General features: G+C 46.2%; 1 protein-coding gene, 1 non-coding gene and 1 pseudogene across 15 annotated transcripts in view; 2 read left to right on the top strand and 1 right to left on the bottom strand.

The window, feature by feature from the left end:
- Positions 1–19,303, top strand: part of LOC126547062 (uncharacterized) — a 273,332-nt gene that overhangs the window by 156,846 nt on the left and 97,183 nt on the right. For all 14 annotated transcript variants that reach the window (XM_050194897.1, XM_050194899.3, XM_055062716.1 and 11 more), the window contains 2 exons: positions 16,345–16,458; positions 17,320–17,571. In XM_050194897.1, coding sequence (XP_050050854.1) covers positions 16,345–16,458; positions 17,320–17,571 — 366 coding nt within the window. The remainder of the gene's footprint in view (positions 1–16,344; positions 16,459–17,319; positions 17,572–19,303) is intronic.
- Positions 8,039–16,337, bottom strand: LOC140215459 (piggyBac transposable element-derived protein 3-like; annotated as a pseudogene).
- Positions 10,306–10,380, top strand: TRNAF-AAA (transfer RNA phenylalanine (anticodon AAA)). The gene has a single exon. It is a non-coding gene; the product is annotated as a tRNA-Phe (tRNA).

Genomic DNA, 19,303 nt, shown 5'->3' with positions numbered 1-19,303 from the left:
AAATAGGGACATAATACATTGGAGTCAATGGGATTTAGGTCGGGACCACGAAAACACGATGTAGCAGCCGGAAAAATGCAACAGCGAGGAATGTATCAACGGGGTTCCGTTGCACTGTATCAAAATGAAACTACTACTAAGCACATTCGCTGAAGGCAAAAGTGGGGTCACTTTCGACACAATCATATATGGCAACCACGCAGTTCTGAAGGCACTCAGCCAATGCAGTGCCATGCATGTCAATAAACACAGGAATATAAAGGCATGAAGTGTTCCTAGCCACTGATGACTATGGTGATATGGACTCTGCCATGTTGTTTTGGTTAGCCACTAGAACCTATTTTCCTCTTTTACATCACTCTGTTAACTCCGAAGTTAGTCCAAATTAACCCTTTATATACGAGTGTGGCCTGCAGGCAACATACCCTGTTTTCTTTTTTTTTTTTTTTTTTGAGTTTTGGTATTGAGCTCAAAGTTTAAGGCTAAATGTCTTCATCCAATACTGAATGACGAGCAGCAACTGTCATTTGTAGGTTTAGAACAGGAACAGACAATCGGGAGGAAGTTTGGCATACAGCTTGCTTCTTTTGAAAGCACAGTCAGTGAACACAGACCAGCGCAAGATCTCCGGTGTAGTGGTGCGCCCCACACATGATGTAAAGCAAATGAAATGTACACCTATGGTTCACATATGACGATAGCTGTCTGGAAAAATTTCAAACAAAGCCATAGGTGGCTCGGGGTGGATCCCACTTCCAGTTTTCTACTTGGTGTTTGTCCGAAATGCTGAAAAAGGTTTTGCAAAATATATATATTTTTTTCATTTATTATGCCTATTCTATATGTGTTTGGCACCTTAATGTACGAGGGCAAATCAGAAAGACTTTACCCCTATATTTTATTAGTCAAAATAAGGTACATAGAGGTAATTACAAATATACTTACTATTCTACGTACCTTACACTATTTTTCCACATAGTCCCCACACCGGTTCGTGTTTGTCCCATTGCAGCGCTAAATTTCAGATGCCCTGTGCCATGTTGTCAGTCAGCGACGCACGCGGCCTCCCCGAACGCTCATTGTCATGCAAGCCTTCATGGCCTTTCGCAAACTCTCAGCACCACCACCTCACACTTCTCGAAGCAAGACACCTTTCCCCATAGATGGGCTGCATTTCCCTGTGGATTTCGATGGGTGTTCGTCCTTTGCTCCATGGAAAACGAATCACACTTTGTTGCTTGTACGCTGTGGACATGTGAAGCACAACTGGCGTCTTCTAAAGCTGACTGCAGTGCTGTGCTGTGGAGCTATTGGTAAATAAGGTCTGGCCGGTCCAAGGAAGGTCCACCGCTGGGAATGGATATGTTGACTTCACATTTACAGCCTTAATTTGACTAAAAGAAATAGCAGCAAAGACTTTCTGATTTGCTCTCGTAGAGAGAGAAATAACTTTTATTTATATAGCCGGCAGATTGGTGGGGGGGGGCCAACCCCGCCTAGATGGTGGCCAGAAGCCCTTGAGCTCTAGCGGCATCCTCGGCCTGCTGTACAGCCAAAAGTTGGTCTTCGGGGGCCGAGCTGAGCAACACGGTCTCCCACTGCTTCCGATCCTGAATTTCTGGGCCCTGTCGGGGCGCCCGAGGGCAGGCCCAGATAATGTGATCCAGGTCCGCCCTTTCTTGACAAAATTTACAATTGGCTGAATATTGGTCTGGGTAATAATGATTATAAGTCACTGGATTTGGATATGTATTTGTTTGAAGGAGGCGCCATGCCACCGCCTGCTGCTTATTAAGTGATGGGTGTGCGGGAGGAAAACGCCTCCTCCCCAATCTGTAATGATTAGTTATCTCCCTGTAGCCAACCATCCGGTCCCCTGTCAGCCCCAGCCGCGGTGCCCCGGTGGCTCGGCTTGTGAGTCCTCGAGCTACGGTGTCGGCCGCCTCATTGCCGGGGAGGGAGGAGTGCGCAGGCGCCCAGATGATATGGACAACCCGATCACTGCGGAAGTTTGCCAGGATACCTTGTGATTCCGGCGAAATGCGCCCCTTTGCGTAATTTAAAATGGCGGTTTTAGAATCACTGACTATTATCGTGGCCAGTGTGGAAGCCATTGCGAGAGTAATGGCCGATTCCTCAGCCACCTCGGCTCTGTTGGTTTTAATAGATCCGCTGACCTTACGCTCACCTTCCGAGTTCACTGCAACGATACACATGTTCTGATTAGTCGTGTACTCTGCCACGTCGACGTACACCACGTACTGAGAGCGTTGGAATCTCCTCTGTATAGCCCTTGCCCTTTCCTCCTGCCTTTCCCTGTGGTGTTCGGTATGCATGTTTTTGGGTAGCGGTGGGATAATAAGCTGCTTCCTTATGTCGTGGGGAATGTCTACTTTAGTGCCATACTGTGATGCGTATGTTGCTCTAAGTTTGTTAAGTAGGTGTTTGTGAGAGTCTTTCATATTGCGCTATCGTATGGGCTTCTATGAGTTCTTCGAGCGTGTTGTGGACACCTAAGGCTAGGAGCCTGTCATTCGACGTGTTTATCGGCAAACCTATGGCTTGTTTGAATGATCGTCTAATGATGCCTTCTATTTTTGTCTTTTCTGCTACTTGGAGATTTAGAAAAGGGGTTACATATACTATGCGGCTGATGACAAAAGCCTGGACTAGTTGTACCAGATTCTCTTTCATCCCATAATGGCGATTAGCTATCGTCTTAATTAGTCTCATTGTTTGTTGTGCGCTGTTTCCTAGTATTCTGATTGTTTCCCCATTGTGACCGTTCGCTGACACGTGGAGTCCGAGGACTCTAATGCTGTCGACAATAGATATTTGGTTGCCATTTACAAAAAGCATGATGTTTGGTTTATCCGTAGAACTCTTACGGCCCCTGCGTGTCAGTCAGTATAGAAGTAATTCTGATTTTTGCGGCGAGCATCTCAATCCTTTATCCACGACATATTTCTCAACCGTATGTATGGCTGTTTAGAGGATTTCCTCAATCTGCCCATCACTTCCACCTGTTACCCAAAGGGTGATATCACTGGCGTACAGGCTATGCTGTAATCCTTCTATATTTTCTAGTTCTGCTGGCAGGCCAATCATAGCTGCATTGAAAAGAAAGGGAAATAAGACTGATCCTTGTGGTGTGCCCCGGCTTCTGAGTTTTATCTCTTTGGATTTCACTTCACCGATTGTGATTTGCGCAATACGGTCAGAGAGAAAGTTTTTAACGTTCGCGTGGGTTCGTTGCCCCACTCCTAGGCCTTGTAAGTTTTCTAAAATAGCCCTGTGTGTGATATTATCAAAGGCCTTCGTAAGATCAAGACCAAGGATAGCTTTTGTATCTAGTGTTTGAGGTCCCGTAGAAACTTTTTTTTTTTTTTTTTTTTCAAGTATGTCTATGTGGCGTCATTAAACGGTTAACTGGTGCAAAGCATAATAGTATGTTTGCGTTAACGAGAGTTTGATGCCATTAAATAACACATATGGCTTGCTGGAACCAGAGGGATAGTCTGAATTATCCGATTTATTAAACTGACAAATTGTTGCTGCATGTCACCTGCCCCTCCCTTATGTAGGACATACTTTTGCATATGTTACATGTGGCTGTGAAGTATGGAGGCTACTTGTAAATTGAAAATTTGCCGTCTTTTCTCATTTCAATGACTCAGCAGTGCATGTTAGGTGTTGCACCTCTGCCTGACTAAAACTTCTCCCCCTCTTTAGTGCCATGCACAACATTTCGTTTGATAGATGGTGCTTTTGTGCATTATAATCAATCAATCAATCAGCACAATGGCCTCCAAGCACCCTGTACGTTTGCACATGAAGCCACATCAACATAATTTGGGCGCCGTGCCAGAGAGTGTTGTGGCGTCACAAGACTGAATTACTATGTTTACTCATGTAAGGTACTACACCAAACACAGAAAATTGACGGAAATTGCATCGCGCTGCACCCTAACGGCTTCAGCGTGTGTGTTTCGGCAGTGGCTGCGAAAAGCAAGTGGATTCGTTTTCCGAAAAAGAGTCCAGCCGTTTACATGCCGCATACCGCGCAGTGGTACCTCCCGCACAGTTTTCTCATAGTTTTCACGCATATAATACTGGACTTTTCGGCGCTTCCGGCAAGTGGCCGGCGCATGTGCGGCCATGCACTCTCAGCTGTCGTCGCCGCTGGCAGAATCGCCAGGGCATTTGTTTAGAGCATACTAGAATTCAGTTGAGTGGGCCAAGCGGTGCGGCGCTCCCTATGGGTGAGGCGCAAGACGGCATAGAGTAGGTTAAGCGTGCTGCAAGCAAACTAGATCTTGGAGAAGCCCACGCTGCAATGCATTCAGCGGGCAAGCGTCTGTCTGTCCCCAAAGCCTGTATAACAAAACTATTTCAATCTGTTTTTATGCCCTTATGGGTGACGCCTGAGCCATTTTGACCTAATTGTGGATATGGAATAAAAAGTCGCTGTTTCACCCGAGAGGCAAAGCATCGATTGCCATATCAAATTAGTAGAAGCTGTACGACGTAAGGATAGTAGCTTTATCAGCCGTATAAGCTTGTAAACATTGACTTACTAACTAAATTAACAAGCGTGGTGTCATGCAGGCACAAAGAAACATGAACTCATCTCACTCAATGACTGCAAAAACTCACCATCAAAATGGGTAAAGAAGTGGAGCAGCAGCAGCAGCGAGCGAATTGACCTTTGTGCTATCTCTTGCTTCAACGCGAACTAAGCGGTGAAAAAACAGCACACACAAAGCTATCAGCACTCACTCTCTCCCCATGACAGATCGCTTTCAAGATCAGGCCTGTGCAGCCATGCCATATCCAGTAGCCGCCAGAGTAGAACACCGTCTCCCCACGGGGCCTTGTGCACGATGGAAGACAACATGCTTCCTCCTCGCTTTCCTCCCTTGCACGCGCAAGATTGAGCTGGCATCGTCTGCTCATCCTCACACGTTTTAGCTCGCACATACAGCATACGGTGCATGGTGACGATGCTAGCGCCCATGGACTTTATGCGGAACATAATGGCAACGCCAACAGCAGAAATTCACACGCAATGTCCATATAATTGCTGTCACAATAAAACAGATTGGAATAGTTTTACATTATACCAGCCCAGAGTTAATCGCAGCTGTCTGGGTCTGCGGTGACATATGATGACCCAGAAATCATGTTACCACGTCAATTCCACCGGGGAATTTGAGAACATTTTCTGCTATCATCATGAACATTGGCATAGAAATATATATTTTGATTGTAGTGCCATCAGTGTTTTCATCATGCCAAAAAAAGGCAGTTAATCAAGGTAAGAGTCAATTCAGGCACTCGAACCCACGACCTTCGGTGTTAATTATGGCAAAATTAATTAAGGCAGAGTTAATTACGGTAGCATCAATTAAGGCACTCGAACCCACGACCTTTGGTGGGCAAAAACCAAGTAATAAGAAGTAATAGTGCATTCGAATGAGAATGTCAAGTAATTTAATGTCTCTTGATCACGCATGCTTTCGCCTTCACCCTCTTTGGCATATGCTAAAGTGAGTGTCAATGTTTTGTTTTGACTCGGTACATGTGCCGGCTGCATGCCTTCATAACTGCGCCGTCGCCATCCATGATCGCGTTGATAGCAAGCGCGGTTTCGTTCGTAATTGCAGCAAATGCCAGTTTCATTTTGACTCAGTATGTCAGCCGCGCACCTTCAGAACTGCAAGGTCGCTGTCTATGATTGCGCCGACAGTGGCCGCGATTTCAACCACAGTGGTTGTGGCAAATAGTAGTATCATTTTGACTCAAGTACAAAGCTGTTGAGGTTGAAGAGCACTGTCTACATTGCGATAGGTGGCTACCTGGCGAAAAAAATAATCTGGGTGTGTGCGCGATAGTGAACAGCGTGTCTCAGATGGACGCACTCTGTGGCTGCACTGGGAAGGAAGTCGCGAGGCCTTCGCCACTGTGACCACTCATCAGTCACGAGATGACGAGAATTGCAGCTTCCGCTCTGCTTTTGTGCAAAACAAAAACATGATTTGCTGATTCGTTCAGTAAATAAAAGCACGTTGACGTAGTGAGCATCTGTTTATTGTTTTCTTGATACCCTCAATAATTCGACATTCGGCTAACTTGGACAGTTTTTTCAGTCCCGTGAAATCTGAATTAACGAAGTTTTACTATTCTGGTGTTTCATCATAGTTTCAAAGTGTGCTGCCATATTTCATATTCCGTATTCATCATTCCACCAAAATTCAGATTGGCATGCTCCAAACTGCTTCAAAATAAAATTTACTACATTTACTCGCATAATGATCGCACTCGCGTAATGATCGCACCCCTGAATTTTGTCGTCAAAATTCGATTTTTTTTTTTATTTCCCGCGTAATGATCGCACCCCGAACTTGCCGCAGCGATATGTCGTGTGCCATGTCTAGCTAATAATGATTGCTCTTACCATCTGTTGAATGCTACGCGAACGACTATTCAAGACGAACCAGGCGGTCTGCACGCACCAAACACTCTTAAGTAGATGCCTCATTTCATTACTTTCATCACTTTCCGCACTTCCATTACAAAAAGAGGTACAACCAAACTTTCCTTTATTATGTGTAGGCTTTATAATGGTTGTGGTCAACAACAAAAAAGGCGCCTTTCGATTCTTCTCATCTGCACTCGTGGGCAAGCAACAAATCGCAAGCGGCAACGATAGCAGCCACGTTTACACTGATACGTTAAAAGTGTACCTTATTCATACGCCAATGCTTGTAACACAGCTAAGATATTCACCCACCCTTAGCGCAAACGTGCGGTATTAAGATAGTAGTGAAGACAGATGCCGCAGTTTCCGCAGCATGCCCGCCATGTGTTTCTATGTCACTGGCAGCTAAGCGCGCCCATCTGTTTCTGCCCCCTCAAAGTGGACATGGCTACGTTATTGCCGCAAACTTGTCGATATTAACGATGTTATTCATTACTGATACGGAAAAAACTGTTTCAATGCATGTAATGTACTCACGAGAAGAAAAAAAAAATCGGTTCGGCGGTTTCGGCTTGCTCAGCTGGCCGCCATTTTTGTTTTGGTGTCCCGCACCCGCATCCCGCAGCAAACGGGGGACGAAAAAAAAAATTTTTTTTTGTGGGAAATTTAACCCGCGTAATGATCGCACCCCTGAATTTGCATCAATTTTTTCTGACAAAAAAGTCGATCATTATGCGAGTAAATACGGTACCTACTTCAAAATGCTCCAAAATGAAATTTATGTCTGCTGCAAAAGCTTCAAGCTGCTTCAAAATTTAATTTTGTCAGCTTCAAAGTGAAATATTACTTGCCCTAAAAATTCCTCAAAATGACTTTGGGCTGTCCCACCCCTGAAGCTTGAACCTGGACGATTCAGCTTGCTCTCGAGCTTCAGGCCTGTGCTCAACGGCATCATAGCGGGCATCAGCGCAGCGCCTTTTAAAGCACGCCTCCTTTTCCTAAGGAATTACAGATGTTATCTCTTGAACTTCACGTGATAGTCTTCCACGCTTTCTTGCGCTTGGCACAGATGTAACGAGCTCTTCTGCAATCCAGTCGGCAGTGCATCAGGTCTGGCAGTCATTTCCTTTGCTCTTTTTGGTGAACCTCGAGATAGTCCAGCCATGCATTGCACCCGGCCAAGTCCACAAAATTGAAGATTGCTCTCAAAGTCCACTTCTTTGACTTTATTTTAATCCTGTAGAGGCTTAGAAGAAAGTCCATTTTGTCGACAGCACCAATGTTTCGATTGCATTTCACGACGACTTCTGATTGTTTCACGAGAATCGGCTGACGCTTAGATTTGTCCCACCGTTTCACTTCGTTTTCATTACCAATCCCCGCAAAGTTGGAAGCAATGCATACTGTGTTGTCTTTCCACTATACAATAACATTGTCATTAGTGACGCAGTTAGTTGAATATCCACTGTCTTTCTGCTTTATTGATATTGCTGGTTTGAGGGGACATTTTCCAAATCAATTGCATCTCACTGTCCCCGAAGCCAAAATCTTTTCGTTTCAGAGGTGACATAGCAGAGGTGCGAAGGTAAAGTAATTATCAAAATAGAGCTGATGATTATATTCAGATGGAATTCTCTTTGATAGGTGAACCACAATTCCACAACAGAGCCCTTAGGCATTTTTCATCTTCAAATCAAAATCATAAAGCACACCACTACTGCCACATAAAGCAAACACCTTGATTCCCCACGGCGTTGCCTTTAAAAGGGACCATCTGCTTATCTATGGACACGTGCTCTTCAAGAGCTAATGCTAAACAGCGGCTTCAAACTTGCTCAAGAAAGGGCACACCTTCTAAAAGTGATCACTGCACTCTTTGTTAGACTCTTCAGCTACGACATGCAGATTATTCCGAAGTTTTCAAAACCTCTTCTTTGTCATTGTTTCACTGATAAGTGGAACTCTCATTATATGGTCCCAGTACAGCCAAATGTGAGGAAGAGAAATGACACCCATGAGGATGTGCATGCCAAAGAGCTTTATTTGTTCGGCTGTAGTGCTGACATTGTTCAGGGTTGTTTGAATGCTCTAAAGGTTGGTTTGCTCGGTAATGCACTTAAAAATAGTCTGGCACGTACTTCAAAAAGTAGGTGTGTGGGGTACACCATTTGTCTGGCTCAGGTAGGCTGTCAGCGAGGCCGCAGAATTCGGTATCAGATGAAGGAACATAATGTTTCCTTTTCCACTGAAAGTTCCTTTGACCATTTTTTGAGCAAGGAATTGCTTCCAGTAATTTAATCTCCGACTAGTTTTCTTCATCTTTGTTGGCACTGGGCTAGGAATACGATCCCTCATGGCAAACCTCACTTCATCATCGGTTTCAACGTCATCTGATACATTGCTGGAAACTGTTTTCTCTGGAAGCCTGTCAGCTGGTTCGGTTGTGACATGTGAGGCTTGTTGTAGAACTTTTCACAGGGGAGAACCAAGAAGTCTGAAAAAAATAAAGAAATACTCTGTTGGTTATACTGCAAGCCCGGCAGCACTCGCATTACCACCATTACCACGCTTTGTACACGTTTGTGGCCATACACTAATTACACTGCAGACAAGTTACTCTTCAGTGTTAGGCAAAATACTTCATTTTGCGTGCAGTTTTACCAACTTTACACATCCCACACATTCACAGACTTCAAAATCAAGCCAGGAAAAGCAGAAAATAAACGTTCGACTTGTGCTTACGTGCTGACTCTGCCACAGGCGCGGCCATGTTGTTTGCTTTGATCTGCATATCTTGTTTGTTTTTTTTTTGTCAGATGGTGCCAGAAACATGCATGTTGCTGGAGCATGAGCACAAGATTCTGCTAAAATTATCAAAATTTTGTAATCTTTGATGAATCCATCAGAATTCAAGCATTTGTAGAATGTAGACAATTGTGTACATAGCAAATCAATTCTGTGGAATCCTGCAAGGTGGAAGAAAATAAATGAAAGGGAAAAAATTGGCATCCACCCGAATTGTAGCACAAAACTACATAGGAAACCAATACTGGTTTCTCAGAAAAAAAGCCTCACAGTTGAAGGAAAATCCGTCCTGGCCCGTGACTCGAACCCGGGACCAGCGCCTTTCTGGGACGGTCACTCTACCATCTGAGCTAACGAGGAGGCCAGCCGACCACAAAGCGAGGGTGAAATAATCGACAACTCAAAACACTGTGACTCTGAATATAACAAATCAATTATGCGTTAGCCCACAAGGTGGAGGAAAGTACAGGAAAGGTAAAAATTTGCATCCACCCGAATTTAGCACGAAGCTACCAAGGAAATCCATGCAGGTTTCTCAGAAAAGAAAGCCTCGCAGTTGAAGAAACATTCGTCCTGGTCCTGAACTCGAACCCGAGACCAGTGCCTTTCTGGGGCGGTCACTCTACCATCTCAAGTAACCAGGAAGCTAGCCGATTGCAAAGTGAGGGCAAATTAATCGACAACTTGAGACACTGGGACACCGAGTATGGCAAATCAGTTCTGAGGTGGAGCAAAGCACATGAAAGGGAAAAATTGGCATCCACCCGAATTGTAGCACGAAGCTACAAAGGAAACCCATACAAAAACCCCTACCTCCTGGTTAGCTCAGATGGTAGAATGACCGTCCCTTGTTTGAGTCCCGGATTAGGACAAATTTTTCTTCACCGACGAGGCTTTCTTTTTGAGAAACCTGTATGAGTTTCCTTTGTAGCTTCGTGCTACAATTTTGATGGATGCCAATTTGCTTGTGTTGCTTCGTGTTGTCGACAAATTCGACTTCGCCCTGCCATCTGCTAGCCGCCTGGTTAGCTCAGATGGTAGAGCAGCTGCCCCAAAACGGCGGTGGTCCCGGGTTCGAGTCCCGGACCAGGACGAATTTTTCTTCAACTCTGAGGCTTTTCCTTCGAGGAACCTGTATGGGTTTCCTTTGTAGCAATTGCTACGAACGGGTGGATGTCTGATTTTCCCTTTATTCATTATTTCTCTCCACCTTGCGGGTTTCCGCAGAACTACTACGTCATATACCATCTTTGCACATTTCTAAAGCACATCTTTTTTTTTTTTAAATGAAAAGTGCACACAAATTTGCATATACGTTACAATTGTGACTAATTCCTCAAAATCAAAAACGAGACCGATTCTGACTAAAAAATAAAGCTCAATGCAAGACAACTAGCCACCCTCCCATGGCACGGACATTGTTTCTTTATGCCTTGGTTTCCGCTCGCCATTTTCCACTTTGATGTACATGTTGCATTTCTAATGCATTAGACGGAACTGAAGATGACTTTCTGGTTGGTAGACAGCAAAAAGGAGGGGCCGTCGGACTCTGATAGTGACTAGCCACTACAATTCAGCTGTGTGCATGTCTGTGTGCTTTTGTACGCTCCATAAAATTGTTTCAACGCGGTACATGTCGACTCTGGTTTCTTTACTTGATGTGTGCAGTGGAATCTGCTCCAACTTATTTTTTTTTAAAGATATTTAGGTGTTAATATAACTGCTCATTACAATCAGGGGCGCAGTAGAATCGTGCAAATACGGTACTTGACTCGGAGTTGCCATGGCTGTTGCTTTTTGGGATATCACACTGAAGTGCAAAGCTGAAGAAAAGGCTTTTGCTTAGAGCTTTTCCTGCTACTGACGTAAGCTACAAACTTTCCCAAAAATTTCATTTATTCTTAATTGCCTCTTGGTATGTGTATTACACACAGACACACACACTGTGAAAAAAAAATATTCTGAAAAATCGCTTGTTTCTTCTGATGTTTCTTTAGAAAAGAAGAAAATAAACATTATTAAAAAGAATGGTTCCGAAATTTTTACTGTGGAAGTCGTGGAAAACCTAGAAAGATAGGGAAGTTCTGAAAAGAGGACTTGCTAGACACCCTCCACATCATTGAAACCTAATGTGGCGGTCTCGTGGTACAAAGTACCACTCATGCGTGCTTACACATGCATTATGATCTTGCTGCCGAAATCGGTCTGTTCAGCACTTGATGGGATAACAGAGGGGGAGGGCCCCCATGCATTTCCAAGAGAAGTGCAGAATTGGAAGGGCCATTTTGGCAGCTTTCAGCAACACGATCATTATATGGCCTTCAACCACTGCACTAAGCTGGCAGGAGTGCACTTGAGTTGTTTGTGTGAAGCTTTCCCAAGAAACTGTGGTGTGAAGCACATTGCTTAATCTAAGTGATGTGGGCATTTATTACGTTCATAGTATTCATCTGAGCAGATTGGATGAGGGAATAAATGCGAGTTAATGACGTCTTAGTTGAAATCAAGAAAAATAAATGGGCATGGGCAGGACATGTAATGAGGAGGGAAGATAACCGATGGTCATTAAGGGTTACGGACTGGATTCCAAGGGAAGGGAAGGTAGCAGGGGGCGGCAGAAAGTTGGGTGGGCGGATGAGATTAAGAAGTTTGCAGGAACAACATGGCCACAATTAGTACATGACCGGGGTAGTTGGAGAAGTATTGGAGAGGCCTTTGCCCTGCAGTGGGCGTAACCAGGCTGATGATGATGATGATTCATCTGTATGTTATCATCATCCTATGTCGATCGATTCTCATCTTCAGTTCCGTGTAATTATCATCATCGGGTGTGTGCCTTTGCTGGTTCGATGCCGAGTACTCGGGCCAACTAAACGTCGCTCCAACAGAGGTGTCATACGTGGTCCTAATCGATGATATCCTGCGCCATATTCAGTTAGCTGTGTTGTCCCCATGCGCTCATCAACTTATATTAGGGAGGGTGGGATTTTCTTTCTTCTGCTTCCGCAGCCATTTGTTGTGGGCAACGCATTGTGCATCTTACGAACACCAACTACTTGCTTGAGGAAGAAACTTGCATTCTACCACTGCGGAGCTTCCAGTCAGCAGTGAATTGTTACCATTCTGTCCAACAATATTGACCATGGTGACGTCTTGGTCTTGCCCTCTTCCTGTTGCCTTCATTAAGGCATCGCTTTTGTACCAGGTGTGGTTCAATTTCGCAATGGCTCTGCGCTCGTCACCACCACGAACGCAACATCGGAGAAAATTCTCCTTTTACAATGCACCACAGTGGCTTGCACGGCCGACCCAGGGCCTATGTGCATTGTGCCCCTTAAACCTATGTCCTCCAAAGACCCTTCTACTTGTGCTACTACTTCTCTCTCTGCCCTTACTGCAGCCATCAGCTGTGAATTGCCACCTTTGCGGATGCAGCAGTTGCTTGCTTTGTTGAACAAACATGCAAAGCACAAACCACACTTGTAGCTCATCGCATTCACACAGACTAAGCATCTATAGTGCTCTGACGCTGTACCACATGTCTCTAGTCGAGCAGAAAATCATAGAAGAAAATGTTGCAGACATGCTACAACAGAAGGTCATCCAACTTTCAGCTAGCCCTTGGTCATCTCCTGTTGTTTTGGTAGGAAAAAAAAAAAAGACGGTTCTGTGCGATTTTGCGTCTATTACCAGGCCCTCAATAAGATCACTCGAAAGGACCTATATCCCATGCCACGCATTGATGACGCCCTTGATTTGCTACAAGGCGCAGAATACTTTTCAAACCTCGATCTGCATTCTGGCTGTTGGCAAATTCCAATGCACGAAGACGATAAAGAAAAAAAACTCTGTGCCCTTCCACTCTGTGAAGAAGGATGACCAGCGAAGCTGCGTATGTGGGCCCCTTAACGACGAACTGCGCCTCCGCCACGGGTTGGCCCGGCATTGCATTATCTTTGCGATCGGCCCATGTATGGGGAACGCCTGCTTCACCTCTGCCACGGGTCGGCCCAGCATTGCACTATCTTTAGGATCGGCCCACGTATGGGGAGTGCTTAACACCTGCTTCACCTCCGCCACGGGTTGGCCCGGCATTGCACTATCTTCGGGATCGGTCCACGTATGGGGAATGCTTAACGCCTGCTTCACCTCTGCCACGGGTCAGCCTGGAATTGCCCTCTCTTTGGGATCGACCCTCGTATGGAGAATGCTTAACGCCTGCTTCACCTCCGCCATGGGTCAGCCCGGCATTGCACTATCTTCGGGGTCGGCCTACGTATGGGGAGTGCTTAACACCTGCTTCACCTCTGCCACGGGTCGGCCCGGCATTGCACTTTCTTCAGGATCGGCCCACGTATGGGGAGTGCTTAACACCTGCTTCACCTCCGCCGCAGGTTGGCCCAGCATTTCGCTATCTCCAGGATCGGCCCGCGTATGGGGAGTTTTTTGCTTACAAAGACACGAAATTTTTTTTGGATGGTAGAGGTATACAGCTTCACTGTAAAAACAGCGTTTGCTACCCCCGATGGGCTTCACGAATTTAACATCATGCACTTCGGGCTATGCAATGCACCTGCAACTTTTGAGCGCGTGATTGACACCGTGCTGTGTGGCCTGAAATGGAAAACTTGCCTCTCTTACGTGGATGATATTGTCGTATTTTCATCAACATTTCCTCAACACCTGCAATGCTTGGATGAAGTTCTAACATGCCTTGGTGGCGCTGGTCTTCAGCTCAACACGAAGAAATTCCGTTTTGCCAGCAGATCTCTTAAGGTCCTAGGGCATGTCATGAGCAAGGATGGCATACGTTCTGACCCTGACAAGATTGCTGCGGTCCCTCGCTTCCCTCGCCCAGAAATGCCTAAAGACTTTGACACTTCCTTGGTCTCGCTTCTTATTTCCGTCACTTTAAACGGAACTTTTCCTCCATCGCTGCGCCACTACACAAGCTACTTGCTTCCGGTGTACCCTTCCTCTGGTCTCAAGAAGGTGAAGCAGCCTTTAACATGTTGGACACTCTCACGTCTGACCCTGTTCTTTGCCGTTTTGATGAGACTGCACCAACTCTCTTGCATACAGACGCCAGTGGTTGCCGCATCGGTGCCATTCTTCTACAATGCGACAGCTCTGCGTGAGAGAGAGTCTTTGCGTACACCAGCCACGTACTCACCGATGCCGACAAAACTATATGATCACTGAGCAGGAGTGCCTGGCTGTTTGGCCCATGCACAAGTTTCGACCCTATCTGCACGGGCATCATATTACAATTGTCCCGGACCACCACACCTTATGCTGGCCCTCCACGCTCAAGCACTTGACTGGATGCCTGGGTCACTAGATTCTCTGCCTGCAAGCGTATGACTTTGACATTATTCAAGTCTGGCAAAAAACACCAAGACGCTCATACTCTTTCTCGTTGTCTGTTTCCTGCGCACCCACTCGACACCTCGGCAGCTGCATCGCAAAGCAGCTCTTCAGATGTCACTTTTACGCCGGTTTTCTCCCTAGCCTCAATAGACCGCCTTTCTCAGACGAAGATCTGACTTTTGCATCTCGCCAATGGGCTGACCCATATTGTCGATGCATGATAAACCACCTCTCTGACACGTCTCACCCACCTAACGCGTGCTGTATCAGCGCATTTACCACCCTGACGGTCAATGCTGGGAGCCCGTTCTACCACGCTCTCTTCGAGCCCATGTCCTTGAAGCGTTCCACGATGACATGATGATTGGCCATCTCGGTTTCTATAAAACCTACGATCGCATTCGACGCCGTTACTATTGGCCTGGCCTTTCTGCTAGTATAGCGAGGTACATTGGTTCTTGTTCTCAGTGTCAGCGTCGCATACTCCCAACCTCTGCTCCTGCCGGTTAATTTCTGCCTATTCTGTATCCCACCACACCATTTAGGGTGTTGGTATCAACCTTTATGGGCCCCTCCCTGTTACTCCCGCTTGCAATCGCTGGATAGTGATCGTCATTGACTACCTAATGCGCTATGCTGAGATGTCGGTGATCACTGGCTCGGCTTCGGAAGTTGCCGACTTCGTCTTTCAAGCTACCATTCTCCGCCATGGTGCTCCTCAGGTACTGCTGAGCGACCATGGAAAGGCCTTTCTCCGGCAACTTTTAAACAAAGTTCTGCGTGCCTCTGGTACCAGCCATAAAACAGCTTCGAGCTACCATTCACAGACTAACGGCTTGACAGAGCGATATGATCGCCTTATATATTCAACCTGGTCACAAAAATTGGGACAAGCTTCTACCATTCATCACTTTCGCCTACAACACGGCCGTTCTGCACATCACCGGCTACTCGCCATTTTACCTAGTTTATGGACAGTCGCCTACTTCTTTTCTCCAGATTTCTTTCTTGATTCTCCTGTCAACCCATCTACATCGTCTAGCGAAGAATTTGTTTCACGACTCACTCAGTGTCGCCAGTGGGCTTGCGTAAACACAACGGCCAGGCAACAATACCGAAAGATCATTTACGACACATTCCATCGCGTTGTGTCCTTCCGACCTGGTGACGAGCTACTCCTATAGATGCCCCTTTGCACTGCTCGTTTGTGTGATAAGTTACCACTGCGATTTATTGGGCCATGCATAACTATCATCGAGCAGACATCACTCATCGATTATCGCGTGACTCCTGTTGTCGGTGCAACAGACCGCTGTTGTCGCAGCACCGAGGTTGTTCACGTCTTATGCATGAAACCCTTCACGTGGCGTTCTTCAACGCCTTGACCTGCGGCCAATATGGCCGCTTCCATGCGGGGAGGGTAATTAGTGTGGGCGCTTATTACGCATGTCTTCATGTGTATATTATCATCATCATCCTACGTTGATCGATCCTCATCTTTAGGTTCATGTGATCATCATCATCGTCGGGTGTGTGGCTTTGCTGGTTTGATGCCGAGTACTCATGCCAAATAAACATCGCTCCAACAGAGACGTCATAATGATAATTCCTACATTTACCATTGCTTGCTGAGATTCAAAGAAAGAACAGTTTGTCTCATTGCACAGTTACCTTTCTTCATGGTGCAGCCGTTCCAGATCCCGGTCACCTGCTACTGCAGCTGCTGCTGCTGCTGCACCGGCTGGAAGACCACGTGGCAATCAGCCCCCATCAAGGGGACCACCCATGTATGGCCCTCCAAGGTTGGTCCAACTCCACTCTCGCACATCTTCTCACTGTAGTTCTATGCAGCACTGCAAAAGTCAGGAGCATGAAGTGACACTTCTGCTTGTACATTGTGACTTTGCATTTAGTAGCTTTAGAATAGTTCTTTCTGGGATGAAAGATCAAATGCATTGTGAGGTGGCAATTAGTCCCTTGTCAAATCATTGACTCCAGCCTGAGATGTCCCTTGTTCAATTACTGTTTATTTGGTCATGGAATGGTATCCTTTCTCATGATTTTATTAGTTTACTGCAACTTCTTTTCCAGTGCTGAGAATTTGAGGTGCGACATGGCCATTTTAGGAAATAAGCGCTATACTCGCAGACAACTTTCTTTGGCCATAAAGGGAAAGCCATAAAGGGAAAGTCCGCAAACGTTTGACAGTGCTTTTCGTTGCTTGGAACAGACGGTGAATCAATGCAGCTTCCATGCACGGCGGTTTCATGTTTGCCCAGACGCGGAAAGGAAAAGTCACAAAATAAGTAAACTTGTACATTCAGTGGTGTGTTTTGTCTTATTTAACTGTTGTTAATAAGGTGTTTCTGTTTCCTCTTCCCTACCTTAAACTAACGTGGATGAAAACGTGGGACTCTTTTTAGAAGCGCTCTTACTTGTGCATGCTTTGCCTCCGTAGCTTTACCTTCATAGCCGCAGAAAGTTGTCAGTGAGTATAGTGTGCTGATTAAAATATTTAGACATACATAGTGCAATCATATCAGGAAGTCTGTATAGGCATTCATATGAGCTTTATAACAGGTTAGCTTGAAAGGACAAATTCAGATTTTCACAGGGCGACTGTTGAACATGGAGTATTATAGGTATTTTGTTTTTGCCTGCAGCCAAGTGCCGGGTAAGCAGGGAGGCGGTGGTGCTAGTGGTGGAACCAGTGGTGGAACCGGTGGTGGCACAAGTGGTGGCACAAGTGGTGGCACAAGTGGGGGCACAAGTGGGGGCACAAGTGGTGGCACAAGTGGTGCAAGGTCTCCTGTGCTGGACCGCCGAAAACAGTATAATCCCTCACCTCCTCCTAATACAACTCCTCTAAGTCCTCCCCGCAAGTCCCGGAGGAAAGCACCCAGCCCTCCACCAAGGTATTTTACTGACTGTGATGAACCATTTGTTGCTCTATGTCAAGAGTTCCAAATTTATTCGTGGCATTGGGCTGCTTAGAGGGTGCATGGAAAGGTTCCTTTGGATCATGCTGAATTCTCTGTGAGGACAAGGGGTCATGGAAAAGAGCTGTCCAAGGCTAAAGCAGAGGCAGGGTTCAATTACTAATAGAATTCATGTGGGCTTTATATGTAATAGGGATGTTTGCCACAGTTTTGAGACCTTGTTTACAGCGCAAATGCATGTTTTTGCACATACCTCACATGTTGGCATCAGTTGGGCCATTGGCCTGCATATATTGTGATGATGGTGGCTATTAGGATTGTTAGCGCAAACATGCCATATTAGGATAGTAGTGAAGACAGATGCCGCAGTTTCCGCAGCAGGCCGGCCATGTGTTTCTATGTCGCTGGCAGCTAAGTGCGCCCATCTGTTTCTGTCCCCTCAAAGTGGACATGGCTATGTTATTGCTGCAAACTTGCCGATATTAACGATATTATTCATTACTGATACGGAAGAAACTGTTTCAATGCACATAATATACTCACGAGAAGGAAAATAATCACGTTCGGCTTGCTCCGCCGGCTGCCATTTTTGTTTTGGTGTCCCGCACTGACAGCGGCAGCTGCCTGCTTGTTGACCCATTGTCATCCCGCAGCAAACGCGGGATGAAAAAAGAAAATGTTTCTTTTTGCGGGAAATTTAACCAGCGTAATGATCGTACCCCTGAATTCTCTGAAGACTCTGGTCTGCCGCCGTTAACGAACGGGCCAGCTGACGGCATTCCTCGACATACTTGGAGGCTTCACACAGAGGCGTGCCCTCTGATGGGTCATGCCGGTAGGGGAGAATGGTGTCGAGCGTACAGGTAGGTTCACGGCCATATACGAGAAAGAATGGCGAAAATCCCGTTGTGGCCTGTGAAGCGGTGTTATAGGCGTACGTAACATGTGGCAAAACAAGGTCCCAGTTGGTATGATCCAATGTAGTGTACATGAATAGCATGTTGCCCAAAGTACTATTGAATCGTTCTGTTATGCCGTTCGTTTGTGGATGATAAGCTGTATTGGTGCGATGGACGGTGTGGCACGCGGTCAGAAGTGCGTTAAGAACTTCGGAAAGAAACGCACGCCCTCTGTCACTCAGAAGTTCCTGCAGTGCCCCATGACGCAGTACGAAGTGATGCAGGAGGAAGGATGCAATGGCGCAGGCTGTCGCTGTTGGCAATGCCGCAGTTTCTGCATAGCGGGTGAAGGGGTCGACAGCGTCAATAATCAACCGATTGCCAGCTGATGTGCAGGGAAGAGGATCGTAGAGATAGATGCCGACGCGGTCGAATGGTTGGGACGGACAAGGAATGGGCTGCAAAGCATCAGAAGGACGAGGGGCAGGAAGCTTGCGTCGTCGGCACGCTGTGCACGAGTGAATGTACTTTCGCAGAAAAGTATACATGCCACGCCAATAAAAGCGGGAGCAAAGCCTGGCGTAAGTCTTGAAGAGGCCGGCATGGGCGCATTGCGGGTCTGAATGGAGAGTGGAGCATACATCTGTACATCTGTGCGCATATGGCAGGGGACGACTAATAACCATTTGCGGCCATCGGAAGCGTAATTTCAACGATAGAGAACACCATCCCGCAACTCAAAATGAGAAGCTTGGCGGCATATAGCGCGTGAAGGGCGTGTTGTTGAAGTGTCAGAAATGTAACCCATA

The sequence above is a fragment of the Dermacentor andersoni genome, chromosome 1 (assembly GCF_023375885.2).
Source record: "Dermacentor andersoni chromosome 1, qqDerAnde1_hic_scaffold, whole genome shotgun sequence".
Lineage (NCBI taxonomy): Eukaryota > Metazoa > Arthropoda > Arachnida > Ixodida > Ixodidae > Dermacentor > Dermacentor andersoni.
Note: the sequence above shows the minus strand (reverse complement) of the source record. Positions and strands in the feature narration are given on the sequence as shown.